The sequence below is a fragment of the Ciconia boyciana genome, chromosome 19 (genome assembly GCF_034638445.1).
Source record: "Ciconia boyciana chromosome 19, ASM3463844v1, whole genome shotgun sequence".
Classification (NCBI taxonomy): Eukaryota; Metazoa; Chordata; class Aves; order Ciconiiformes; family Ciconiidae; genus Ciconia; species Ciconia boyciana.
Window position 1 is genome coordinate 5,962,534 of NC_132952.1, and position 26,821 is coordinate 5,989,354.

The window sequence follows — 26,821 nt, forward strand, 5'->3', positions numbered from 1 at the left end:
ACCTGCCCTAGTCCAGTGCCAAGAGGGCTGTGTTTCTGAGAAGTCTTTGTCTGGTGTGCTGGTGGTACGTCAGTACTAGATACTGAATTTGGATTTATTGGCTCATCTTATTCTTTGTGCACTTCAGCAAATATGTGGAGCACATCAACATGGAGCAAGGTGGTCTGGCAACTTCAGCTGAAGTGTAATGAAGACAGAAAGTCATTTTGACTAAGGCTGTAGTAATATCCGCTGCGTCTATACATGAGCTGTCTTGTTTCGTTCCATGCAGTTGCTGCAGCACTGCTCTCTGCAGGTATTTCAGTGTTGCCTCAACCCAGACAATAAGACAGCTCTGTATCAGTGGGTCACTTAACGTGGGTGATATTCCTCATTGCAGGGCTTGGCTCCCGCAGGTTATGAGCGCTAGCGTTTGCCAAAGGTAATGACAGCACTCCAACACTTCATGCTTTCTTTAGAGTGGCTCACAAAACCTGCACGGAATGGGACTGTTTGGAGGAATGCCTCAGCTTTTGAGCCTGGAAGGGGCTGTGAACTGGAGCTGGGCTTGCAGGAGAGCTGTGGAAGCCGTTCTGGATGGTGGGAGCAGAGCCTGCTAGTTAGGGGAGTTTTGGAGGATGCAAGTAGGGTTTATTTGCCTGTTGCAGTTCTGATGAGTGGCTGTTACAAAAGCTTCCTTGCCTTTCTTGTATGCTGTGTCACATCTCGTTACCTAGAGGGACCTGGTACTGGGTTTGCTTTTGATATTGAGTCTTCCAAATATTAATTGTGATTCTTAAGAAAATAGGCCTCCTTTTGAAAGTGAGGGCTATTGGGGGAGAAATACGTGAGGCCACGCAGGAAATGCCCCGTGTTTCCAGCCTTCAGTGCTTGCCTGGATCTGCCAGAGCATGTTTTCAGAAGACCAAGTATTTAGAATCACTTCTGAAGAAAGTGAACAGCTTCTTACAGATTTGGCCAGGGCTGGGTAAATAGCTTGAACAAAAGGCAAAGGCGTGTTAAAAGTTTGCCGAAGTGGTGTTTGGCCTGTGGCCACGACAGTGATGCAAATGCCAAGACAGTTAAGAACCATCCGTTAGAGACCCCGTTAACTTGGTAACTGCATCCTGTTTTATGGGAACGGATCTTATCCTCATTCATGGGATACAGTACAACGTGCTTCTGGGTAGCAAAATCTTGTTAGAGCTACAGTCTCCCAGAGTGGTTTCCCTATTACCACTTCCATTGAGCATTCCTGTATTTAACTAACCGGACTTCCCGCCTCCCCCCCAAAAGGCGTGTACAAATAAACTCTGGGTACCGGTTAAGACATGCAATCAAGAAGGAGGATTTTATGTCCTATAGAATACATATTCCATGAAAAGGAGTAAATCGGTACTAGAGGTGTGCTACATTGGTTGAGTTGCTGCCTGCAGATAATACAGATGCAGCACAGGAAGAAAGTTGGGTCTGGAGAAGAATGGATGGAGGCTTGAAAGAAGCTCTTTTCTAAAACAGTTGTTCTTGTGTCTCATCATAATAGCACCTACCTGTTAAGGCCCTGTAATCCAGGCCTACACAGATATTCAGTGAGAGGTATACCTGATTCTGCTTCTCCCAAGGTAGGCCAGCTGACTAAGCCACCTTGAGAGCCTCTGAGAAGGCACTGAACATCAGATCATCAACTCTTGGTTAAGTGCTTTTATCACAAGACCCTTCTTCCCTTAAGAAAGCATGTTCTCCTCTGACAAGAATGTCTTACTTTTGTCCTGGAGTAGCTTGAATTTGCTTGGAAGCACATCGTTCAGTTAGAGATGTAATACTAACAAATGGATACCTTTGGCTTCTTTGTGCTCATGTTTGCTGCTATTTACAAGTTTGGCAAGGCAGAGGAGTATGTTGAAAGCCTCCTGTTGATGGCAGCCTGTTGGCAAATGGGCTGTGCTTCACACCACTTCCCAAGGCAAAAGGCTGGGTCTCTTTGGAGCAGGAAACACCTTCAGGAATGCAAAAAGCATAAATGTCGTAGAGGGAAACAGTGCCAATGTGCGAGTTCACCGAGTACTTGGATGTCCTTGGTCTCCTCTATGCACCTTCTGGAGCTCTTAACACCTTAAGTGAGCAGTAGGGCGCAGGCAGTCAGCTGAATTGCTTCTTCCTAGGAATCGGGTATGAGAATTTGAAGCCCGTTCCTAATCTGTAGAATTGACTTCGTTGTATATTTGAAATTGCATGCAGATGTCGGTTGGTTCTCTTGTGTTGTATCAGTGGATAGTGAGTTTTCTCAAAGAAGAGAGCCCAAACTATCATTTAATTGAAAGCAAACATTCAGTGAAGTTTCTAAACCCTCTGCGAGATTCTTCTTGTTTTTCCATAGAGAGACTTTGGGGTTTTTTGGGTTGCTTTTTGCAGCTTGTCAGAGAGGTCATATATACATGCTGTGAAGTTCTAGGCTTTCTCTGTCTGACGCAGGCAGGAAAAGCACATGACTAAAAAAGACTTTTGGGGATGCAACAGGCGAATATATTTCTGACATTTAAAGCAGGTCTTCTGCCTTCAGTGACAAAAAAGGGTCTGTTTGGGTTTTTTGTGAGTCCTCTTCTCATTGACTGTGCTCTACTGCGAAGAAGAGCAGACTGCATCTACACTGGTGGTCACCAACAGATTCACAAGTTGGAATATTTTGGATCAAGCAACCCTCCTGGATATCTAGCTAAGGAGTTGGGCTGATAGTGTAAAGAAGCTTAGTTTGGAATGGAGGCAACTCTCACTTGTCTGACTGCTGACTCTGAAGCTGGCAAAAAAGCCGGCATCTGCTATTAAACGGTGCCGCATCGCTGTATGAGAGCTGTGTGTCTGTTAGTCAGAAGTAGCCGTGCCCTCCGGCACAGGGCAGCTGAGTACTTTGGGCATCTCCTTTGTGCTTTATTTCACCAGCCCGCATGTCGAGGGCACAGTTTAATGGATGCTGCTACTGTGCAGTCCAGTTCTGCTGCCCAGTTTGGAGCTGCAGAGGTGACGCAAGCTTTAAGAGAAGAAAATGGGAAGGAACTGGGGATCGATCAATGCCCTTTGTGTTTAGCATGACCTTGAGGGCTCATGGGATAAAGGACCCTGATTATCTCTCTGCTTTTCATCCCTGAAGTGCTCAAAGGCCTTGGGGGTGGGGGGGTGGGTCTGTGAACTGAGCCTTTGTAGGTCTGTAATGGGGTTGGGATGTGGGGACTGAGCTGTGGAAAGCAGGGAGCTTTTGAGCCTCAGGCCAAGTGGCAAAAACGCAGTTGCCACAGTCTGCTGCCTTCTGTGCTGCACAAAGGCTCTTCGTCTCCAGCTGCTGGCGCGAATGGCCGCAGCGCTTCATGTGCCAGCTCCTCTCGGAGAAGAGGCATTGTCGTTGGAGCGCTGGCTGGGATCAGAATTTCACAGCCAGTTTTCATTTCCATCTAGTGAGTTCTGCTCATACCCTAGGTTGCCAAACTTTGAAGTCTCTGCCCATAGGACAGCTGGAGTTGGCGTGGCAGGCCAGCTCAGAACTATACCTACCAGATGTGCCAGGAAGAGTTAACTGTGTCTCCCCAAATACCCAGGAGTGCCACTCATCCGTTTCCGATGTTACAGACAGTTGGGTTCTGTCTCCAAGACCGTGTTGTCAAGGTGTGGTGTGACTGTTCAGGATCCAGATGCAGATTTTCACGCCTCAGGCCTGTTTGTCAATATTTTGCTGGGTTTTGTTCCACTATTAATGTGGGATGATGGTAACGCTGTGGATGCTGGCTCTGTCTGTTCACACTCCGTTGGTTGCTGCCACTGAATTGGCACTAACTGGCAATCACCTCAATGCCAGACAAAGCACCCAAGAAGGGCTGTGTGAGCACGAACTGGGATTGCTGATTCTACATTGACAAAGTCCTCTTTAGCAACTGGGATGGAGTCAATGAGAATACGGCCATCTGTCAGGGCAGTGTTTTAGGGAGAACCCCATGACGTGATGACTGTGCCTTGAATGTGGCTAAGAGCGTTGCCGTCTAACCGTAAGGCATGCCTCTAATAAAGGCAGGTCTGGAGGAGAGGCACACAGTGGCTGTGCTAGCACACTGCTGTTAATGTTTCTGTGGGCTCTTCAAGGCTTACAACGCAGAGATCTCATTGCCAAGTTCCAGCTTGGCCTCGTCTTGTTGCCGAGCTGCTGTGTAGTCTAGCACAGCTCGTTGGACAGTCAGCGTTTAATCTGCTGGTGCACGTGACAAGCCCCTCGCATGCCAGAAGTCGCGGCTGTTAAAATCCCCAAGATATGTGGAAGCAGCAAAATCCATGGCAGTAGTTCCATAAAGGCAGCCGTGCCTCTGGGCAATGAGTGCATCCCAGGGAGGGAAGCGACCGTTCCGTCACTGTGCGAGGCTGCTGTACTTCTCACAGTGCTCTGTGTGCCCTTCAGCGGGCATCCCGCAGTCCTGCAGATACACAGCTCACGGAATTTGATGTCCTCTGCTGCCAGGCCTTTTAGGAGAGTGAGTTATTGCAGAGTCCTCCCAGGTGGACTTTCATTAGACCTTGCAGTGCATAGTTCCATGTAATATTCAAGAGGAGGTATGAGAGAGGAGGTCGTTTCTCACCTTCCCGGAGGAGCGAGGTGTCTGTCTTGCACGTGCGAGGCAGGATGGAAAAGCAGCTGGATCCCCTCTGCCAGAGAAGAACGCGGGCACCTTGGTGCTGCTCCAAGCGCTTGTCTAGACTAGAGGGAATTTGCACAAAGGTATCCAAATAAAATGACACCGCTGTAAACCCTGTGCAGACTTAGCATGATACCGGGAACCTCGGTGAGTGACAATGCGGTGAAATGAAGCTAGCACACACCCTGGTGTGCAAAGCCGGCTGACACAGCCTGGCTGTGTTCCTGCAGCCGCACCAGAATCCCCTAAGGCAGACAGAGCCTTTTGCCACCGCTTGTGTTTGAGGGTCGGATCTTAACCTGTCTCTGAAATCAAGAGGCAGGGTCCAGACTCTGAGGCAGACAGTGCCTACAGCCCAAGAAAACTAAACAGGAGATGATTTTGTGGAGCTGGGGCTAGATATCCAATACCACCCGGGTATCTGGTCTTTCACTGCATTGCTCCAGGGGCCGTACCTGGCTGCAGAAAGCAGAAATGAGGGCAGTACCACTTCTGAGAGCCCCAGAGCCCCTGCCATGGATCCGGCTCTTCCATTTAACCTCGTGCACAGACCCACTGTAGCTTTTCTGATTCCCCACCCCGTGAAATGGCTTTTCTGTCTGACCCGGTACACTGCTGATACCACCTTGAGTCTCCTGCATCTCACTGTCACGGTTGCTTTGGCAACAAATTGAGAGAGGCTGGGAGCAGCTCAGCACGGTAAAGAACAAGACATTTGCCCAGATTTATGAATCTCTCTCTGGCCCAGCTCGTCCATCAGGCAATGGCCTTCCAGCCGTGTCTCCCTGGGGTGAGGGGACTCTTGGAAGAGGCTGATAAAGGCACCCAGCCATATTCCCTTGAGCCTGGAGGGCAGCACTGGAGAGGGGAAAGCATTAACCCTTTCGGTGCAGTTTATAGGGTTTGCGAATGCCAGGCAATATATTGGTTTGGGTGATTTTTTTCCCTGTTTTGTTTTTTTTTTTTAAACTAATTAGATGATAGAAAGTACATCTGTGCATAGAGAACCGTTCACTGTAAACCAGAGTTGAGGTCAGGCCCTCATCCAGCTGAGAGGGTAAGTAGTGTAGGAAGTGGAAGGGATGGCAGAGGAGGCATTATCCACCTCCTTTGTGTGAGGGTGTCTGGGAAGCGGAGTGGGCTGGGAGCTTGTGAGGTACAGAGCCAGTTCTTGGCTGAGTAACCTTGGCCAAGGAGCATCCATACTGTAGAAGCATTCCCCTACTGTAGAACCCACTGTAGAAGCATTCCCCTACTGTAGAACCCACTGTAGAAGAACCCACTGTAGAACCCACTGTAGAAGCATTCCCCTACTGTAGAACCCACTGTAGAAGAACCCACTGTAGAAGCATTCCCCTACTGTAGAACCCACTGTAGAAGAACCCACTGTAGAAGCATTCCCCTACTGTAGAAGCGTGGCCAGCATGAGCGGCATCTGAGTGAATGGAGAGTGCGTGGTGCGGCTTAAAGAGGTGTTCAGGAGGCATCTGGACTCTGAAGGCCAGTGCTGGGTTTCCATTCTCTCATGCTTACGGTCTTGTTTGCCTTCCTTCCTCAGAAGAAACGATGAGGTGACGCACATTAAGATCCAGAACACAGGGGATTACTATGACCTCTACGGAGGTGAGAAGTTTGCCACCCTTGCAGAGCTGGTGCAGTACTACACTGAGCAGCAGGGGCTGCTGCGGGAGAAGAACAGCAATGTCATCGAGCTGAAGTACCCTCTCAACTGCCAGGACCCCACCTCGGAGAGGTAAGCCACGCTCTCTGACAGCCTCTCCCGGTGGTGGTGATGCTGTCTTCCCAGCTGGCTCAGACCCTACAGCTGCACCTGGCCGGGGTTCGGAAAGGAGCCCGAAACAGAGTGTGTTTGGGTGTGATTTAGGTTTCGTGACCCAAAAGCTCCGCATCTCTGGGATATGGTTCCCTAGCTGCTCTGTGTGCAGAAGCTGGCTGGATATCATTAGCAAGGCCCAGAAGCTGATACTTGCTCGGGGTCAGCGTGTGCTGATAAGCCTTCTCTAGCTTTTAGGCAACTGGGAACGTGCAACTGGGATCTGCAAAGGGTCCTGCAGGTGTATCCTAGGAGGCACGCAGCTTTGGCTTTAAAAGAAACAAAACACATGCAAGTGACTTGTGTCTGCCTGCAGAACGCTGGGTAGAAATGCCCTGAAAAAAGCCTTCTCCCATCCCATCCCAGTCTGTAACCGCTGTTCATCCCAGTAGCGACACAGTGGTGTCTTGCAGGGAGGGGATGGCTGACTCGCTGTGAGAAGCAGCTTGCCTCGGGCTACTTCAGGATGTTTCCACCAGACGATTAGTGACCTTCTTTCCTCCCCTTCATCTGCGACACTCCAGTGACCCCTTTTTTTCCTTTTCCTCCTCCTCAGTTTCCCCAGTGTCATATGCAGCGGCTGCCATGGTGGGTTGGAAAGGGGAACGCCTAGTCAGGCGGCTGGCGATGCCCAAGCAGGCCCCTATTTACTCTAACTTTAGCAGCCGGGGTAAGGCGAAGCGGTGACTGGTCTCGGTTCCTGAAATGGAGCAGAGGCGATCCCCTCCACGCCGTCACGTGAGCCGGCTGGGCCGAGGCGCTGGGAAGTCCCTCCAGCTCATGCGCTCCCTTGTTGCCAGGGAGGTTCCTTTGCTCCTTCCAGACTGCAGTGTGAAAAGCAGCCTGGCAGCCGCTCACGTTAGCAGAAGGTCTGGAAAAGTAGAAACGCCCTTCAGCTGGGTTTCCCCCTCTTCTCCCGCCAAGGAAAGTCTGGCTTGGCAAGGAAGCTCCCTAAAGATTTCTGCTCCAGACCACACATCTGGTGGCATCAGGGAGAAGAGAGGCGAAAAGGGTCCAAGTCCTCTAAAAAGGTGTCGGAATATAGCGGGATGCGTCAGGGTAGCAGTGTTTCCAAGACCTGGGCCTGACTAGCAGCAGTGCTGTAAGCAGGGGCTGAGGTCCCTCTCCAGAGACGGGCCGTTCTGCCCTCTGCAGCAGTACAGCTCCTGCAGCCCCGTGATCCCAATGCCTTCTCAAGCCTTCAGGAAAGAGTCTTGCTCTTCACGGGTCTTCCCAGTCAGGCTTGAAATGGCTGCCTTTGCAGCATGCTGAGTCGGGACTTGAAAGGCCCAGCATCACCGACTGCTGTTCTATAAACTTCGTCCTCTGGGACGAAGTTGCTGAGACGTGACGTGATGCCATTGCATCGCCCCTGGAAGGTTATTTTGAGCCTCTCTGAAGTCCTGGCAGCTTGGCTGGCTGGCCAGGAGCCAGCATCTTCAAAGTGGGACCTGTGGCGTCTACCCAGAGCCACAGCTGAGTGTTGATGGAGCGTGGGGATCGAAGGCTCTGAGACAAAAAGAAACTCTGCTTCGCTCCAAACTGTTATATGTATCTATGGAAGGCTGTAGCAGAGTGCTAGCCCATGAAGTATGCCTGCCCTGGATGGCTGCTGTGCGGGTAGGGGAGAGACGCTGCCTTGCTGAGCTGCTGTGCAGCTGTCATGGTTTAGTCCCAGCCGGCAACTAAGCCCAACGCGGCCGCTCGCTCACTCCCCCCCGGTGGGATGGGGGAGAGAATCGGAAGGGTAAAAGTGAGGAAACGCGTGGGTTGAGATAAAGACAGTTCAATAGGGAAAGCAAAAGCCGCGCACGCAAGCAAAGCAAAGCAAGGCATTCCTTCACCCCTTCCCATGGGCAGGCAGGGGTTCAGCCATCTCCAGGACAGCAGGGCTCCATCACGCGTAACGGTGACTTGGGAAGACAAACGCCATCACTCCGAACGTCCCCCCCTTCCTTCTCCTTCCCCAGTTTCTATGCTGAGCACGACGCCCTATGGTATGGAATGTCCCTTTGGGCAGTTGGGGTCAGCTGTCCTGGCTGTGCCCCCTCCCAGCTTCTTGTGCACCCGGCAGAGCAGGGGAAGCTGGAAAGTCCTTGGCCAGTGCAGCAACAACTAAAACATCAGCATGTTATCAACACTGTCCTCAGCACAAATCCAAAACATAGCCCCATAGCAGCCACTGTAAAGAAAATTAACTCTATCCCAGCTGAAACCAGGACAGCAGCAAAGGCCAGGTGAGCTGCCTGGCCAGAGCACAGGGCTAGCACGCAGTGCTGCGGTTTGGCCATGCCCTCTGCAGCTCAGGAGTGGGCAGATTATCGTGCTTAACTCCCAGGCATTGTGGCAAGGCTGCTACAGGCTTCTGACCGAGCCGGTTGAAAGATAGCCTGCGTTTCACAGGGACTGCAGTGTAAGTATGTCAGCAGACCAAGAGAAAGGATTATGAGAGATTAGATGGAGAAATAGGGGCACGTGCATGCAAGATGTACACAGACGGAGAGGTGGAGCAACTCACGCCTGTGCAGTGAGGCTTGGCAAGAGCTGAGCACAAACTTCTGCACATTGGAATCGCCGCTGGCCAGAGACGTGACTGCGGGCAGGGCTGGAGGGGACAGTGGGGAACCCAGTTTTGCCACTCCGAGCAGCATGCGGGGCGCTTCTGTTCTCCCTCAGCCGGACCTGAGCTGAGGTTAGCGACCTGGGAGGGGAGTAACTACAGCTAGGAGGGCCCTTCTGAAAATCCTTCCCAAACTGTGTCAAAGCATCATGTTCCTGGTCAGTGTTGTCCATGCTCTGTGTCTGATACTGTCTGACTATAGCCTGCTGACTCCAAGTGTTCTGCTTTTTCTTCCATATTAAAAAAATAAAGGAAAACGTAGCCACCTTCAAGTAAGAACTGCCAGAATCATGTTTCTTACAGCTTCGTCAGAAGCTATCCCTAGATGACAGTGCTTGTTATACATCACGTGGCAGTTTAATATACTGCCATTTATATAATGGCGGTTTAATATTCCATTTCACATTTGGTTGGAGGATTGAGCAAAGTCCTGACACTTCCAGCCTCAGGCTAAGGTATTGATGTGACATTGCAAAGTGTTGGAGGAAAGTCACTGGGGACTGTTTCTAAAATAACTCAATCCGGTGTCATGCCAGTGGGGAGAGGAGTCAGACTGGGAGCCTCGAAATGGGTTTCCCATGAACACCATCCCCAGCAGTGAGTGTAGCTCTTGTCTGAAGGCAATGCTCTGTGCATTTCTGAGCTGACCTTGCTCTCCGTTGCTGCTCCCCAAGGTGGTACCATGGGCACCTCACTGGCAAGGAGGCAGAGAAGCTTCTGACAGAGAAGGGGAAACCAGGTAGCTTTCTGGTGCGGGAGAGCCAGAGCAAACCGGGAGACTTTGTATTGTCCGTGCTGACAAATGAGGATAAGATGGAGACTGGAGACCGGAAACCACACGTGACCCACGTGATGATCCACTACCAGGTAGGAGATGTGCTGTCCCCGCTCACCCTGCGATAGGTGCTGGGTGGGTGACCCCGCTGGGAGCTGTGCATTGGAGTCTCGCTGGGGTTTTGTCGTTCTCTCCTGCAGCCAGATGGGAAGTATGACGTGGGCGGAGGAGAGAGGTTTGACACGCTCACAGACCTGGTGGAGCACTATAAAAAAAACCCCATGGTGGAGAAATCTGGAGCTGTGGTTCATCTGAAGCAGGTAATAGCTGCTCTAGCACATATCTGTTGGTTCTGGGCTTGCCCAGACTCCTGGGGGAGTGCATAGATCTGCCCCTGCTCTTTGGGAACTCCCTGCCCCCAGAACATCCCGCTGGCTACTTGTCGTGCTTATCCAGGCTCACGCTTGCCAGAGAGGTCCCTGGCCCCGCACTCAAGGCCTCAGGAATGGACCCAACTCCTGCCAATACCCCCAGGGATCAGGGATTCAGGAACTGTGTTTTCAAGGGGAAAGTTTTCTGTCTTTCTGTTATTGAAAGTGATTTCTATTCTGTCTTCATCTGTCTTTCAGCCATTCAATGCCACGCGCATCAATGCAGCCAACATTGAAAACAGAGTGAAGGAGCTGAACAAAATGGCAGATCACAGTGAGAAGGCCAAGCAAGGGTTCTGGGAAGAGTTTGAGGTACAGGATGCTCCTGTGCTCTGTCCCACTTGTGCCTGTGGGTGAAGAATATGCTATTTGCATGGGACTGTCGTGGTTTTCCAGCACTGAGGACCTCTTCTCAACACTGTTGCTCCTTTCCCTGTTTTCCGTGTTCAACTGAGTTACTTCCTGGTCCTTTTTTTCATTGCCTTTTCTCGTGTCCGAGGCAGTTTCTCCTTCCTCATCCTAGAACTGCATACCTTTTGTTCCCTGCAGGGATTTGTGCCTTCTCCCCCATTAACTCTCTCATCAAGCTGCTTCTTGGCTCCTTTTCCCTTCCTGCCAGCACTCCCTCTGCTCTTCTCAGCATTAGGAAGCCAAGCAGCTTGTGAAAAGAGCCCTTCCTTTGCCTCTGACTCTCCTTATCTGCCCAGAACAGTTTGTTCTTGTGTACTCTGCTCCACAGATGCTGCAGCAGCAAGAGTGCAAGCTCCTCTACCCCAGGAAGGAGGGACAGCGACCAGAGAATAAGGCTAAGAATCGCTACAAGAACATCCTTCCCTGTAAGGAGACACTGAATACTGGTTTGGTTTTCTTCACCACAATTTCTGCAGCTTCTCTGGGGCTAGTTAACCCTTTCTGATCATAGCTGGCTTGGAAAGAGGTGTGCACTGTCCTAGTGGAGTGCTCCAGTTAGTTCATGGCCTTCTCCATCCCCTTTCTAACCCGGTCATTCCCTTTTGCATGGGAAACAACTGGTAAATTGCTCTCCTCTTTTTGTGCTGTGAGTCCAAATATGCTTCAGATCTCAAGTGTAGTTCAAAAGTCATACGGAGCCAGAGCTAGAGCCTCCAAAGGAAATACTGGAAAACTCGAGCTCAGGTTAGTCTGCAACACTGCGTATCACTAATACCCATCCAAGTTACTAGATTGGCAACATAGCTGTGGGACAGGTAGTGTAGACTACTGCTGTCATTAGGAGAGCATTTTACACCCTCTTTTGCAGTAGTTACCCATCTGACTTCGTAGTAAGAGCCTTGTGAGAGCCCTTGCTGGGAGCCACTGTGACTGCCCTACTCTGCCCTGCCGCAAAGCCCATCCGTGCTCTGGTGCATGGGACTCGCTCCTGTGTTCATTCTGGGCTCTCTTCTCCTTCAGTTGATACCACGCGGGTGGCACTCCGAGACGTCGATGAGAGCGTGCCTGGGTCAGACTACATCAACGCCAACTATATCAAGGTACTTGGGAAAGGGAAGAGAGCATGTGGGGGCTGGCTTCAGCCCAGTGCTGTGGTTCTGGTGGGTAAGTGCAATAACGGTGTAAGTCTTGAGGGAATGGCCTGTCAGAACCAGTATCTTTCACTGGGTCCAGGCCAAACACTGGATTTTTCTGCTGTATCCCAAGGGATCGCATCATTCTACCATGTCCTATTTGCACCTATCTAAGAGTTTATCTCAATCCCCTCCTTTTCTTACCTGTTCAGGAGGTCCTAGGGGACTGACCCAGACTCTCTGTCAGTGAACATTATCTCTGAGGTCAAATTATAATTGTCATCTGTAAGCTAAGAGCTGCTTGAAGCTGTATTTCCAGCAATGCTGCTCTGGCACTTAAGCACCAGCCTTTGGGAAACCTTCAAGGTGGCTTCATTCCAGCCATGTCCACCTGCAACTTCTGCAGCTGCCTGCTGGCAAGAGTCTGTTGTGCAGTAATGTGCATTACAGCAGCATAAAGGTCCCTGAGGGCAGGCAGACCATTTTACTGGCGACTCTATTGAAGCTGGTGATGAGAGCGGTTGTGTCCACAGGTCTGATGAATAGAGGAAAATCAGCCAGCTCAGAAATCCTGCTCGGCAAGGTGCGCTGCCTTTGCTGCTAAAGTAAAGCAATTCTCAATTCCTGATTCCAGCATCATTGGCTTCCCCCCCCCCCCCCTCCTTTGCTCCTCAGAGCATCCCTGAAGATGGAAGGAACTCGGAGCACTGCAAGATCTACATAGCCACCCAGGGCTGCCTGCAGACAACAGTGAATGACTTCTGGGCCATGGTGTATCAAGAGAACAGTCACGTCATTGTCATGACAACCAAGGAGGTGGAGCGGGGCAGGGTGAGTACTTGTAGGGTGCTGTCCCCAAGCCTGAAAGTTACCTTGTACCTTAGTACCTTAGTACTAGCTGCTAGTACTAATAGTGTTTCGTTAAGTTGTCTCTGGCTAGCTTTCATTTCGTTTCTCCTCTGTCTTGTAATGTTGCTTTAGCTCTTCTTCATGAAAGAAGCATAGCACTTTGCTCTGCCAGTCTCCCCAGCCCCATAAGTATTAATGGGGTGTCCCTCATATGACTTGCTTCAAGGCTCTGAGGAATTGCAGGTGGCAGAGAGAGAGAAAGCATCGTGCTTGTTACAGCAAGCTGCAAAGCGGGGGGGGTGGTGGTGTTGCAAGCTGTGTGAGGGACAAAAGTAATTCTACAGCCTATCTGTGTACCACCTGTATGCATTTCACTAAGAGTGGGTTGATAGGGGCCAAGTAACACAGTGAAATTCCATGCAGAGCCACTTACCAGAACAGCCTTCCCTAGTAAAGAGAGGAGCCGATATGATTGGCATTAGCAGCTCTGCTTAGGAATGAGGGGGAGGCTGCGCCTGCAGCAGCCTAGTGCAGAGATGAGATACAGATAGCTCTACTCGCAAGCCTTCTTTTGTATTGGCAAAGTCACTGTAGCAAAGAGGGGATGGGCTGGAGGACAGGAGGGGTATAGGCAGGCTGTGTAGCCCCTTGGGATGGAGGTTTGGCTCAGGAGTTAGGCAATGACCAGACCAACAGCTCAGGTGCCGTGTGTCAAGACTATGCCTTTGGCAAAGCAATGCCTACCTGAGGCTGGGGCGAGCTGAGGAGGGAGATTCCCCTAGGGACCACGTCCTTCATATAGGAATGGCCCTTTCTGGTACGTCCCCGGTTCAAAGGAAATGTTCTGTGTGTATGGCTCTCCTTTAAACCTCTACACTGGGGCTGCACACCCTTTGAATGCAGCAGCATCCCTCAGCAAGGCGTTCAGGGGTTCGTCCTCCAGCTCCCCAGTCTCGACTAATGAGCAGCTATCTGATGTTGCTGCAGAACAAATGCTTCCGTTACTGGCCAGACAAGAGTTGCACCAAGGAATACGGGTGCATCTGCGTGCGAAACGTGAGCGAGCGTGAGGCCCAGGGCTATTACCTTCGGGAGCTGGAGATCTTGCGGACTGACAGGGTGAGTCCTCTGCTGCTGCCTGCCCGCTGTGCTGGGAAAGGGCTGGTGCTGGAACCCCCGGGGAGGGAGCTGTGGCTTTTCTGTTTGGTTTGGGGTTTTTTGTTTGGGTTTTTTTTTTAATTAATGGTCCCACTGCTGAAGTTCTGGGCCACTTTGCCCCAGCTTTGATAAAAAGAAAGGAAGGCGAAGCCTCCTGGTAGGTGAGGTTTTCTGACTAGGTGGTGGGTCTCTGCTCCCTGCAGGATGAGCGCCCGAGACTGGTGAAGCACTATCAGTATTTTAGCTGGCCAGACCACGGGGTGCCCAATGAACCAGGAGGGGTTCTGAGCTTTCTGGACCAAGTGAATCGGGCACAGCGAAGCATTCCAGACACGGGGCCGATCATAGTGCACTGCAGGTACGAACCAGTAGGCTGTCAGTGGGGCACTGCACTAGGGATGGGTAATAAAAATGTGTGTCTCTTCTTTTTTGTTACACCTGCAGCTGGGTCATCATGTGAGCTGATGGTGGGCAACTGGGATATAAGTACACACATGGGAAAATGCAGCCTTCCTTCAGAGCCTCGCTGGTGATAGCACAGGGAAGAGCAGGCCTGATCTGGAGCTCGTAGCTCTGATGCAGCCTGCTAGGGTCAGCATTTGGCTGGGCTTGTCTTATAGCAGCCATTCCAAATCTGCCCAGGACAGACCGGGCATGCAGATGAGTTTTGGAGCTGCGCTGACTAACTCTGGGGAATGTTTCTTCCTGCAATGATTTTTTTTTTCTTTTCTCTTTCCAGTGCTGGAATAGGACGCACAGGCACCATCATAGTGATAGATATTCTGGTGGATATTATTCACAGGCAGGGTATGTCTCCCTGTCTCGTGGCTTTCACCGTTTGCCTTGCTCTGACCAGTTATGGGATAACCCTGCTTTTGTGCAGGCAGTGGGTACATGCTCTCCAAGCAGGGGGTTTGACTTGTCCGGGAAACAGTGGGCATGGGCTTAGCCTGAATGCAGGGCGAGAAGGGCTTGTGCACCGTGCCCAGTTCCCCGTTTTGCCGTGGGCCAAGAAATGGAGCTCTATCGTAATGAAATGTGAACCCTCTCCAAACGGGTGTGCGCGTGGACAGCCCTCTACTAAGGGAGATGCTTTCAGCAACACAGCAGAGGAGAGTCTTCTCATTGGCATCAATGGGGCCAGGATTTCAAGGTCTCCTGGAAAACCCTTTTTTATTGAGGGTGGGGTGGGGGGAAACAGGTTCAGTAAGGATGTAACTCCAGTAGCCCTTTTAGAAATAAATCCCCCAAACTCTTCTGTGTAGAAGGGCTCTTACCCTTACCTGAAATTCTAGAGCTGTTATGGAACTCTCCGTGGTATCTCTGGGTCTGGTCTGGAAGCCTTGAGGCAGGAGGATCCTCTTCAGCAATGGTTCTATCTATTTCATAAACCAAGCAAGGGTGGTAAGTCTGGATCTGTAGAAGCTGCTGCAAAACAGAGCTAATTCCCTCTCCCCTTGCTCCAAGCAGATCAGCCCTGCCTCAGCCATTCTCAGTCCAAGGTGCTCTGGCAGGGGGAGGAAAAAAAAAATTTTTTTAAAAATCTCCTGGGCACGGAGATGCACCAAATCCTTTCACAATATTCCAGGGCTTCGCTGACGCTGTGTTCAGAGAGATACTGAAAGCTTTCAAAGTTGTCTTAAGAAAATAATTTTTCAACCAAATTCCCACTCCCTAACCCTCACCTTCTCACTCTTGATCAGGTTTGGACTGCGATATTGACATCCCCAAAACTATCCAGATGGTACGCAGGCAGCGTTCGGGCATGGTGCAGACAGAGGCACAGTACAAGTTTGTTTACATGGCTGTTCAGCAGTACATTGAGGTTGAGCAGAAGAGGTTGGAAGAAGAACAGGTGAGTTCCGTTCGGCTTGGTTGGAAAAGCAAGGGCAGAACTTGGCCCCCACCAACAACCACTTCCACTCCCACCTTCTCCCTGGAACTCCAATACTGCCCTGAACACACGGAAATAAACCCACACCCACTGCTCCCCCGCTGGCATATGGGATCTTGTAAGGCTTTCTTCTGTAACGGCTTTGAGCGAGGTTTTATTGTCTTTGCTTTCTCTTTCAGAGGAATAAAAGGAAGGAGCGAGACTACTTGAATATCGGCTACGCTCCTATGGAAAAAGGCAGAGCCAAAGGGCAGCCCCCTTCACCGCGGGCCCAGTCTGTGTAAGCTGAATGTCTCTCTGCCAGGGCTACGAACTTCTGCAGCAGTAGAGAGAACACCTTGAGCAAAGGCCCCAGTATTTATCCTTTGCCAGCCTGTCTCTCCCATACCTGAAACCTGACCGGTTGCTGGCTATCGTATGGGGATGGCTAAAAATAAACCGGTGATCCCACCACCCTGTCAGCAGTGGTGGTAGCAGCCCACCTTGCTTATGTGCTACACTTCTGCAGCTGCTTTGGAAAGGAGAGGAGGAAATAGATCCTAGCCTTTAGTGACTAGTGCCCCATATCCTTGGCTCTGGAGAACATCTATGGAGAATCTGCTAGAGAGTGAAACTGTGCTGCTGCCACTGAGGGAGTTTTACAGCAAGATCTGAAGGAAGATGAGAAGAGAGCAGAGGGAGGTGGATTCGCACCCATGGGGAGAGGGAGCATGTGCTAAGTAGCATGAGTTCCTTACATAAGCAGAGATAAAATACCCCAAATTATGTTTTTCCCTCTTGTCCCAAGTGATGGGATACCAGTGAGTGATGGAGAGGGGGTTATAAGTTGCAGGTGAGTGGGTAGGGACATATGTCAGTTATATAATATCAGAGCTTTTGGGCACCTTGAATTGCGGGATCGGTTTTGAAAGAAGAGATGGCTAGGAGGCAGGAGCAGAGGAGTGGGCGTTAAAGTGGAGGCAGAAATGCTGTTGCTGGGCTCATGCAGAACAAAAAATCCAACTGAAGAGAAGAGGGCAAAAGGAGACGACACACGTTCTTCTCTGGACGTTTGGCCACCGCTGGAGCGCTGGTGGCTCCTGCCCGCTGCGCCCAGCCGTGCACCGTGCCCAGAGCTGCCTCTGCGGGGAGAGGCAGAGCCGGGGCCAGCAGCCGGGATGCTCCGGGCTGGGGCTCGGGCAGCTGCCGCCCTGGGAGCTGGGAGAGGGCAGGAGGAGGCAGGAACGGGTGCTGCTTGGCTCCCGTGGTACCCCACGGGCAGGCGCGGGCAGAGCCGCTCTGGTCCTGCGGTGCATTAGTAACTGCGAAGACCTTGCAGTGCTAAAGGGAAATCTGGATCCTTCGCTGGCATTATGGACCTTCCAGCCCCTGCTGGGTCTGGCTGGTTGGGATCTTCCCTGCTGGACTCCAGAAATGTTTGTGTCCTGTTTAAAATGCCCAACTTTGAAACTGCAGCTCTGAATAAATGAGGGTGGGGAGGACTGTGTGGGACTGAGCCGAGCAAGGCAAGCTCTACGTGGCTGGTACCGTCGGCTCCAGAGATCTCCCGTGAGTTCAGCTTTGGGTGTCAAACCTGCTTTAGAGATACTTGGATCTGGCCTTCGGAGCAGCTCTCTCTTTCCATTAGATTTTGGAAAATCCAGAGAAATTGGGTACGTAGAGAAATTAAGAGTAGGAAATACCAGGAACTGTATCTGCTGATCCTGCAGAAACTTTGCATCCATGAAAGGCTGATGTGTGGAGGAAGGTTCAAGGCTCCATCCCCAAGCTGTATTTGAACCTAGGAGGGGTAGCCCAGCCAGAGGGAGAGAAAACAGGGATTGAGAACAGCGGGTAACCCCATGTCGTCTTATTTACAAGGCTGGGGAGGGAAAAAGGGAGCTTGGGCGGGCCATTACCTGCTTCCCACTGGCCACCTGCCTCTGGGAAAAGATCCAGAGCAGTGAGGCTGTTAATAACAAGGCTTTGTTTCTTGACAGGGTTGACGATGAGTCAGCTTCCGTCTACGAGAACCTCAACATCAAAAGCCCGAAGGTTTCAGGGATGAGTAACACAGGGCGATAAAGGAGCCGGAGGTGAGCTGTATGGAGGCTGTACAGGTAGGAATGCTTCCCTTGATTCACGGAGAGTGTCACCGCAGTCTGTTTACATTGCGTTTGACCCAGCTCCTCTTGAGCTCGGCTTATGCAGGTCTCTGTGGCTCTGCCTCCATCAGGGAAGGCAGCTATGCTTTGATGAGATTTGATGGAGCCTAAAGATGTGGCCGTGGCCAGCTGCTGTTGGGAGAACAGGGGGAAATGGGGTAATGAGATCTCAACAGGGAAACACGTTTACAACGTTACCAGTGTGTGGGGGAGATCTGCTTTTTGGGCTGTTATATCGGGAAGCTGTCAGACTCGAAGAACAGACTGCGCTATGTACGCAAACAAGTAGGAGAGACTTCACACGCTGGGAGCGTCTCAGCTCTGTAACCTTATCAATGCACTTCTCTCCCAGTTATAAACCATGCCACCCTTCTTCCTTCTTGTTTTGGAATGCAGGATTTACAGTGTTTACGTCCACCCTTTCCAAGTTCTGCAATTGCGGACAATTTTTTTTGCCCGTCTTGCCTTCCCCAAGCACCTTGGATTCAGCAAGGAAGTAAGAAGCTGCCTGTAAGAAGCAAGCAGAGTCTGCGCCTAAGAACATGCCTTGACCTAACTTATTCACAAGAAGAATCTTCTCCCATTCTCCCCTGTATCAGTATGTTGATATTTATGTGGAAGTGCCTCTGGACATTCATTAGGGCATCAAGGCTCAGTTTTAAATTTTTTTTTTAATTTAAGATTCTTATTTTTTACACACAAATTGTTAAAAGGAATGGAAATGACTATCTGCTTAGGAGCTTTCCCAGGGTTGCCCACTTAGGGCGTTAGTAAAATGTTAGTACACTTTAATGTTTTCATTAGGTCAATCATTTCTAAGCTAGAAGTGTTTTTAGACTAAATCCTGGAGTAACTTTGCTGCCTGTGAGGGTGAGAAATAGAGAGCACTGCCTGGACCCAGGTTTTTGCACCTCTGTTGATTCCTCTTTTCACACTTCCTTTTGGCTGTACCAGTTCTAGATTTCTATGCAACCCTGCCAAAGCACACGGAGCAATCCCTGCTGCTGTAGTACAGCAGACGCGCGTGTGTGTGTGCCTGAGAGTCTGCTAGCTGCTCTGCACGTGGGTTTCGTAGCAGAATTGAGAGACAGGGGTGAGCATCTCCATCTTGGACTGTGTGGGTCTGAATGTTGAGCTAAGTGAAATCTCACCTAGCTGATGGGTGCCGAAGAGTAGGAAAGCAGCTTTGACTGTGCGCTGTGCTTTTAGCCACCCCTAGCGAGTAACAGCCTAGGAGCTGAACTAATCTGAGCTGAACTTTTTGAGCTGGGCCCCTCTAAGCTTGATGCAGCTCTGCCACTACCTTGCTGCATGACCTCTTTTTTTCCCCCCTGCAACTATATGACAAGGCAAGCGTTGTGTCTGCTGAGTAGGGGTGTTGTAGGAGTGTTTGTGACTTGACCAGTGCCGTGAAGATGAGTGTGTCGCTGAGTGGAGTATTCCAGCTCTGTTGATCAGTCTTGACTTTTGACTGCCAGTGCTTCCTGCTGTTCCAGCCCTAAGGCCTGCAAAGAGTCCTGCTAAAGAACCCCTTCCTACAGGATTCATCCGTGTCTGAAAGTGTGCTCTGTGGGGAGCCTCGGGTCTGAGTGCCAGTGCCCGAACCTCCAGAGCACGCGTGGGGCTGATGTTGAAGTCCTCCTCGGTCTCTGGAACTGGAGGGACTTGCTGCGTGGTTGGGGTATTAGTGTCTGGAGTGCCGGCTCCACGTGTTGAGCAGAAGGGGTTGAACAAAAGCACAGTGACATACCTTGGCTGTATTTCCTGGCTGGTCTTTCTGATCCCGTGTCACGGGGACAGGAGAACTGTTTATTTTTATTGCACTTTTAATAAATGTTGAATATTCTCAAGGCTTTTTTTTTTCCCTTTCTTTTTTAAGTACTTTGCGTTTTGGGAAAGTGACTGACGGTTGGTGTGGACGATGGGACATCCTGAATGTCTCCCATCACCAAATGCGACTGTTCAGGGCCCTGTTTTCACTTGCTTTGAATCTTCCTTTTGGCTGTGCATGAGTGAGAGGTTCAGCTGCGTGTTAGCTAAACCTTCAACCTTTGCTTCCAAGTACACGGTGAGAAGGGGACGTGCAAAGGGACAGCCCCCACAAGGATGCTGTGACAGACTACTAGGAACAGTTGGAGCTGTGAGGACATCTCTGTGGCCCGTCTGCCACCGTAACAATAGATTTTTATGAAGCTGAAGATGTTATTTCCCTGTCCCCTGCCCTTAGGTCTCATCAGTGGGAGCTGAATGGTAGCAAAGATGTAATGAGAAAGCACTTAATCTCTACTAGTGTCTATTTGCTGGGCTTAGTCCTAAATGCACCTTGGGTAAAATGGAAGTGCCTTCTCTGCCTTAAGTCTTGGTGAGTCACTTTTTCCAAGGACATACTTCAGTTGGTGCTGTGAAGATATCCTCTCAGTGGCAAGCACGGGGGAACGGACAGGATGATACACGGGAAAACCCCTGTCAAGCCCAATGACTTTGGCAGAAGTTGTTACAGTGCCTGGAGTAGTTTCTGGAGACGCGTGGCTAGCACAGATAATACCAGCCTGCAGCCAAACAACAGAGGTGTTGCAGATACAGCACACGCAGCAGCTTTCCACTGAAGTTTTGCATAGCAACAGGCTTGAGTTACTTCTGCCACTGCTTCAGCCTGTTCTATTTCAAATTAAATTTTCTGGAAAGGGAGACTGGAAGCATCTTTCATCCAGCTGGGAAGAAGCAAAAGATGAGCAGTCTTTGCAGCTTCTCATTTTTCAGGTCAAATCAGGTAAACACAGAGGGAAGTCGCACCTGGGACGACAGTGCCTAGATGGTAGTGAGTATGAATTTACAGGATAAAGCTGTCCACATGTGCGGGATTGTACAACGCTGGGACAGCTGATGCATGGGCCCGAGTACAGACATGCCGCCCGCTGTGTAGCTCCGTGATCTGGGAATGCAGCTGGACTCAGGACTGTTAAATGAACACCTCCAACTGCAAGTAAGAAGGGAAATGTGGAGTAATTGCTACAAATTGACACTTCGCATTGTATAAAACATAATTTAATACATACACATATGGTACTTGCATACAATACTGTCTTACATCCATGTGCTTGAATAGAAAACATTTAATTGTAAGCCGCCTTCATCATGAAGACTTTTGTTAATCACTGTCAGAAGATCACTGCATTAAATAAAAATATAGTGTAAGCAACTGGCCTGTGTCTTAATACTGACACATTTTAAGATTAGGAGGGTAAAGCTGTCAAAAGATGGAACCTCTATCCTTTTGGCAACAGTTTGCCTGTGAGAATATGAATGAAGTTCGCTGGTGCAGTAACGTGAGGGGCAGGGTTATACTGCTGTGCCAATGTGCCGCACAGGGCTCACCCCCTGTGTTCAAAATCACTTCCCAGGTAGGGATGAGTGACTTTTTTTAAGCATCTTCTTAGGAAAAACGAGTAGAATTGCTACTCTGCTCTGTTCCAAAGCTCGTCAGGGTGGTAACACAACTCGGGTGGTGAGTAGCATTGGTAGATCCATGTTTTGTCAGCAGGAGGCAGCATTTACACCCCCAACATTGACTAACACAATGGAAATGTTTCAAGCGTGTGGAATAAGGATAATTTTCATCTGCTTATATGACTTTGACATGTCTTTACCCTCCCAATCCCAGCTCCTCTTAGGAATAATCATGTAGATCCTTCAGTTTGCAAAAATAGCCCTTTATTCCCTAAGGGAGATAGAGGAACGGCACCCACTGTCATCTGGTATCCAGCCAAGACAGCACACGGCCGTGTGCCACTCGAGGCAAACAGTCCTAGAAACCTGTCTGGTCCTGTCAAAGCTCTGGTTTCCATGGAGAGTTTGGCAGCAGGATGCTGAGGCAGCTCCTTGGAGCATTCCTGGGCTGGAGACAGCTTGGCAGGCAAGTATTTCAGCAGAGCTCCTGGAGGCGGATGCGCGTGTTCAAGTGCAGGCACAGAAGGAGTGTGGGGAGCGGGCCACGGGGTCTGCCAGCAAACCAAGGAATGCCGTCAGGGCAGTAGCCCCTGCTCCTGCCTCCCCGCCGCGCCGCGGGGAGGGAGCCGACGGCCTCGCTAGACGGGAGCGAGGGGCTGCCTGGCTGCTACTGGGAAGGGAGTTGTGTCACCGGCGCTGCCACCGTGGTGTGTTTAGGGGGAAGATACTCTGGTCTGCTCATCGCAACAGTCCTTGTGAAGCAGCGGAGGTTCCCCGTCTTCAGGGCACACTGGACTGGCCACAGAATGATGCAGAACAGGATGATGATCAACGCAGAGAGGAGGACTATGCGTTTCCAGTCATCGCACATGTCGCAGCGGGACAGCCTCCCAGCTAACCCCGTCGGGGGGGCCTCCGGACTTTCTGGCTTGCTCATGGCGACATCGATGGAGATACACGAGTCTGGATTCTCCGGGTCATCAGATGACTGACGGCAGCAGAGCTTGGTCCCTTCCATCCAGAGCACCTTCTCCTGCTGGAGTTCAGGAGGCAGCGTGGCAAGGAGCTCCTTGCTGGTCTCAAGTGCTGGGGCACCTTCCAGTGGGATGCTGGTCAGCTGCCTGCAGAAGGGGCAGGGGAGCTGGTCCTCTGGCTGGTTTGCGGGCAACCCTGTGCTCAGGCGGGCAACACACTCCAGGCAGAAAACATGGGAGCACTGGAGCAGCTTGGGCGTCTTGAAGGTGTTGTCATAGGTGTTGAAGCAAATGGAACACTCAACAGGGGAGGCTGGCTTCGGAGATGTTGGGTTTGGAGAGCCTGGCTTGTCGGTTGGGGACCTCGCCTTCCTCTTGCCATCTCCTGGCGAGGTGACAACAATGGGGCTGATGGGGATGGGGATTTCACTTGGAGATGCAGGGACTGGGCTGGTAGGAGAGTCTGGCGTGTTGGAGTGCCACAGCTGCGTGAAGCACGACATGACGGAGCCCGGGGAAATAAATAGAGCCCTGGGAGACTCTAGAAGAGAAGAAAACCACAGCCTTCATTTTAAACAATGTGAAGACACCCATCACCAGACCTATGTTTAACCCCCTAAAAGGAACAAAGAGCAAGTTCATGACTTCCGCTGCATCCTGAGCCTGGAATAGATCCCTGCTAGAGGTGAGAATGAGGTAGCCTGTTCGAAGCTGCATACCAAAGGTGAAGATAAACATCCTGCAAAGAAGCAAGCAACCAGCAGAGATCCACCATCCAGCCAAAGCCTTTTCACCAGAACCACCATGGCGTTATAGATGGGTGCAGTCTTTCCCCGTACATACCTCCCTCTGGGCAGAAAAAACACAACAAAAACCTACCCCAGCTGGTGCTCCCCGACACCTGAGCAGGGAGGAGAGCAGAAGACTCCATGAGGTCAAGTAGGGACCTCGCTATGGCAGTCTATTAGTCTGGGAGGCACTCATATTATGGTGGCAGCATGAGCAAGGCCTAAGAGACAGATAACACTATTCAGTTGTGGAGGTAGCAGGGGGTTGAATCTCTTCTCTTTGGTGTGCTCAGACAGAGCTTTGTGCCTTCAATCATGGTTCTGCATGCTGCCTAGCAGGCAAGCGAGGAACCACTCAACGATGCTGCCTGGTTTTGTCTATCCACAGCGGGATCCAAACTCCCTCGTGTCGCAGGAGATCCCAAGGGAGGTGAGGAAACACTGCTATCGTGCAAAGTTTGTTCCATCCTCGGCCCCCGGCAGCACAAGAAGCATCTCTGTCTTATCACCGTGACACAGCAAGAAAAGCAATGATGGAGGAAATGGCCTTGGTGCCAGAGCAAGGGGAATTCTCCGCTGTTTCCTTGTTGCTCTGGTTTCCCTAGGGAAACACAGTTCTTCCCTGCCCTCAGCCCTGCAGGAGTGCCAGCACGGCCCAAGCCTTGCTGTGTGCTGCCACGTGGTGTGCAAAAAGTTCTAGCAAATCGGTTTACAACTTACTCCAGCCTTTTCAGCAACCTAAGTATGACCTTGAATTCCAGTTATCCTAGGCTAGACATGCAGCTTCGCATACATTCTGATATTCAGATATATGACTTTTCAGCTATTGAGCACTTTTACCTGAAAGCAAGTGTTTAGCTGGAGGAAATTCCCAGCAACAGCCCTGATGCTGTATGCCTGGGGAGCATTTTTTTAGGATGTGTCACTGAACTAGCTAGGCTTGATTCTTTGTGTTGGGAGATTTACCGATGACAAGCCAGAGATGTTCAGATTGCTGCTGTAATTATAGGTCTCCAGTCAATCCAGCAGTGGCTCACCAGCATGGACTAGAGACTCCACATCTCAGCCTAAAAGGCTAATTTAAGGTATCAGAAAGATGGTGTATTCCTCACATTGCACCAAAAAAGTCTCCATTATTTAAGAAAGAAGTATTCTCCCCTCTCCCATCACAGCTAGCATTGCCAGAGCTGAAACCAACTTTAAGAACCTTCCTTCTTTTTCTTCTCTTATTCTAAATGAAGAAAATTTTGTGAAGCCTCTCCTCAAGTTAAATTTTCAGTCACAGACTATCTGCACTTTTCAGCAAGTTGTAATGTTTTTTTAATGTATTTTTTTCTGGCTACAGATCACCATGCATGTTTTATCACAATCTGGCAGATGCTGATGAACTACAAATCCAAGCCCAAGTTAGCACAGAGATGAGGGAAACCCCTGTTTTTTTGGTTGTTTTTTTTTTTTTTTAACCAAATCTTCTGTTTTGCAGAACTCCATCCCCTACACCCAGTTCTTTGCAGTCCCTCAGCTTGGAGTGTTTGTCAGAAATTATGAGCAGCAAAACCAGTGGCAGAAGGTAACCTCAGAAAGAGCGAGCCTGGCTTATGCAAACTGTAATTTCATAACCTATGTGAAAAAGCTGTTCTGTTGGGTTTTTACTAGTTTGTAATATGACAGCTATAGCAACAGCAGTATCTTGATAGTAAACTTGAGGAAGTTTACTCATAACAGTTGCTTTTAAATGAAGATACAAGCTTTTGCCCACATTTTTTTCCCTTTGCTAAAGATGGTCGTGACACTATAGAGGCTTGTTAGTTTTAATAAACTTAGAGTCTACTTATTTTTATCAACATCTTGGTGTTATGTGCTGCCTTGATCAGACATGACGCAGGTAGTTGACTTAAACTGGGAAGAGATGAAGAGCAGGGCACAGAGCCGAGACATGGGAAAGACAGTTTTAATTCATACTCTGCCACGGGACAGGTCAGCCTCTGCCTGCTTCTTGTGTCTTTTGATGCCATAGTGGTGATGCTCAGAAAGTTAAACTGGGTTTGGGCAGCAGCTAACGCAGGGACCAGGCTTCCTCCGGGGCTAAATGGGAGCCAGTCACTAGAGCTGGGGAGTCCCGATGAAGACACGCAGTGTGGCATCTCAATAGAATTAGTTAGGGCTTGGGCGTTTTATTTGTTTTTCTGGTTGGTTTTTTTTACTACACAATCACATGATTTTTTTTTTAAATACAAGACAATGCCTTCAGTTGTTCAGACCTCCGTGGTCACACTGCATTTCCTCAGACCCTGCAGCTATTTACCTTGCTTTCCCAGCTATTTACCTGGGCTTTCCAGAAACTTTGGGAATGTCAGTAAATAACTAAACCATTCAGGAGAGACACATAAACTCAGATTTCAAGCTAAGTAGTTAAGCACTTTTTACTTCCCAACAAGTTCTAGAAAACTTCTTTCCACACCGTAAAACCAGACAAAAGAGAACCCGCAGTTAAGACTGCGGCCAACACTGTTCTGTAATATGATTCCCGAATGGTATCTTTAACTCAGAGCAACCGAATACACGGCAAGTTAAGAGGTGTACAGCAGATAAAGTCTATAAATACCTGTTCAGAGTGCTGTTCAGAAGGAGACAAGCATGTTCTGGGCTCTTGATTTCAACCCCTGAAGAGTCTTCTCTCCAGAGGATAGTCTTAGGCTCAGGGTCTTTTGTATTTATTAGCTGCCTTCTGGTATTCGAGCTTCCCCGGTAGCTTCCCGAGTCGTTTGCAAGCACGGTAGGTCTGGCAAGACCAGTAACCTCTAACAGCTCCCTGTGTGCAAGTGGCCCTGCCGCTGTAATTCAAGTATCTTTTATACCTTCCTGTCTAGAGGTGATTTACCTGCTCCACCTGCCTTTCCCCATCTCCGCTGAATCACTCCATTGGCTGCGAGCGTGCTCCCGCTCCTGCTCCGGCCGGTTTCTATGACAAACAGGGCAGGCTGGAATGCTCCTGATAAGGGGCAGCGCTGCCCAGGACACCCGCCTGCGTCTGCCCTAGGGAAGCGATGGGAGAAATGTTGATTTCTTCATCTTCTCTGGACTGGGAAGAACTTGCCTTCTGGACTTGCCTTCACTGGACTTGCCTTCTGCTTTCTGGCAAATTCTCGCAGTTCTTCGGCTAGCTTTGGGGGTTTTTTAATCGCTCTTCATAATCTGGTCCAGTTTGTGCAGATGGACCGGGCGTGTTTTCACAGGGCAGCAAATCTTCCGAAAGAAAATTTCAGGACACCTCAAAATGGCAGCTATTGTTCTCTTTTTTCTTCATGAAGGACAAATAATTTGAAAATGCCTTAGATTAACAGCAGAAATGAGATTCTGACAGTCAAAATTCCTGTGATTGGGTGAGAAAAAAATAGTTGCGATAGAAAAATCCAGTATAAGTTTGAAAGCCGGAAAGCTGTTTATAAATTAATTGAACCACTAGATACAATCGTACGTCTGCTTCAAGCTCCTATACGATTGTTCAAAATAATACTGTATGGATTGTCACAGAGGAGGAATTTCATTCTTTGCAGCTTTTGGTAGTAATTGACAGAGAAATATTATTTGACCTGCGAACCTTTTGTGGTTCAAAGGACATCAGTCCATGAGCCGGAAAAAAGAGCCAACGAGTTTACACTCGTGCAGATAAGGAAACAAGTGTGTGTGTGGGAAGGGGGGCGGGAAGTAACA

The 26,821-nt window shown here is 49.9% G+C and overlaps 2 protein-coding genes across 3 annotated transcripts in view; one reads left to right on the forward strand and one right to left on the reverse strand.

The window, feature by feature from the left end:
• Window positions 1–19,757, forward strand: part of LOC140661623 (tyrosine-protein phosphatase non-receptor type 11-like) — a 60,959-nt gene extending 41,202 nt beyond the window's left edge. Inside the window, exons 3-16 of the mRNA XM_072884055.1 lie at window positions 6,208–6,402; window positions 9,778–9,970; window positions 10,079–10,198; window positions 10,508–10,621; window positions 11,049–11,145; window positions 11,741–11,820; window positions 12,529–12,684; window positions 13,690–13,821; window positions 14,064–14,218; window positions 14,600–14,667; window positions 15,564–15,715; window positions 15,934–16,034; window positions 17,734–17,853; window positions 18,295–19,757. Coding sequence (XP_072740156.1) covers window positions 6,208–6,402; window positions 9,778–9,970; window positions 10,079–10,198; window positions 10,508–10,621; window positions 11,049–11,145; window positions 11,741–11,820; window positions 12,529–12,684; window positions 13,690–13,821; window positions 14,064–14,218; window positions 14,600–14,667; window positions 15,564–15,715; window positions 15,934–16,034; window positions 17,734–17,818 — 1,648 coding nt within the window. The 3' untranslated portion in view covers window positions 17,819–17,853; window positions 18,295–19,757. The remainder of the gene's footprint in view (window positions 1–6,207; window positions 6,403–9,777; window positions 9,971–10,078; window positions 10,199–10,507; window positions 10,622–11,048; window positions 11,146–11,740; window positions 11,821–12,528; window positions 12,685–13,689; window positions 13,822–14,063; window positions 14,219–14,599; window positions 14,668–15,563; window positions 15,716–15,933; window positions 16,035–17,733; window positions 17,854–18,294) is intronic.
• A 1,213-nt stretch (window positions 19,758–20,970) lies between these two features.
• On the reverse strand, window positions 20,971–25,947 carry RNF223 (ring finger protein 223). Of its 2 annotated transcripts, none has more exons than XM_072884057.1 (2): window positions 25,713–25,947; window positions 20,971–22,860 (listed from the first exon to the last, which is right to left on the reverse strand). In XM_072884057.1, the coding sequence occupies exon 2, from the start codon at window positions 22,820–22,822 to the stop codon at window positions 22,013–22,015; it is 810 nt and encodes a 269-aa protein (XP_072740158.1). In that variant the 5' UTR covers window positions 22,823–22,860; window positions 25,713–25,947; the 3' UTR covers window positions 20,971–22,012. The 2 variants fall into 2 exon arrangements, with proteins under 2 accessions (XP_072740158.1, XP_072740157.1); XM_072884056.1 differs by lacking the exon at window positions 25,713–25,947 and adding an exon at window positions 23,199–23,372.
• Window positions 25,948–26,821: the final 874 nt, after the last annotated feature.

Excerpts from the sequence above, each read along its gene's own strand:
- RNF223 (XM_072884056.1), bottom strand. The coding sequence starts at position 23,250 with ATGGAGTCTTCTGCTCTCCTCCCTGCTCAGGTGTCGGGGAGCACCAGC. Across the intron at positions 22,861-23,198 it reads GTCGGGGAGCACCAGCTGGG|AGTCTCCCAGGGCTCTATTT; the intron begins GTAGGTTTTTGT and ends CTTCTCTTCTAG.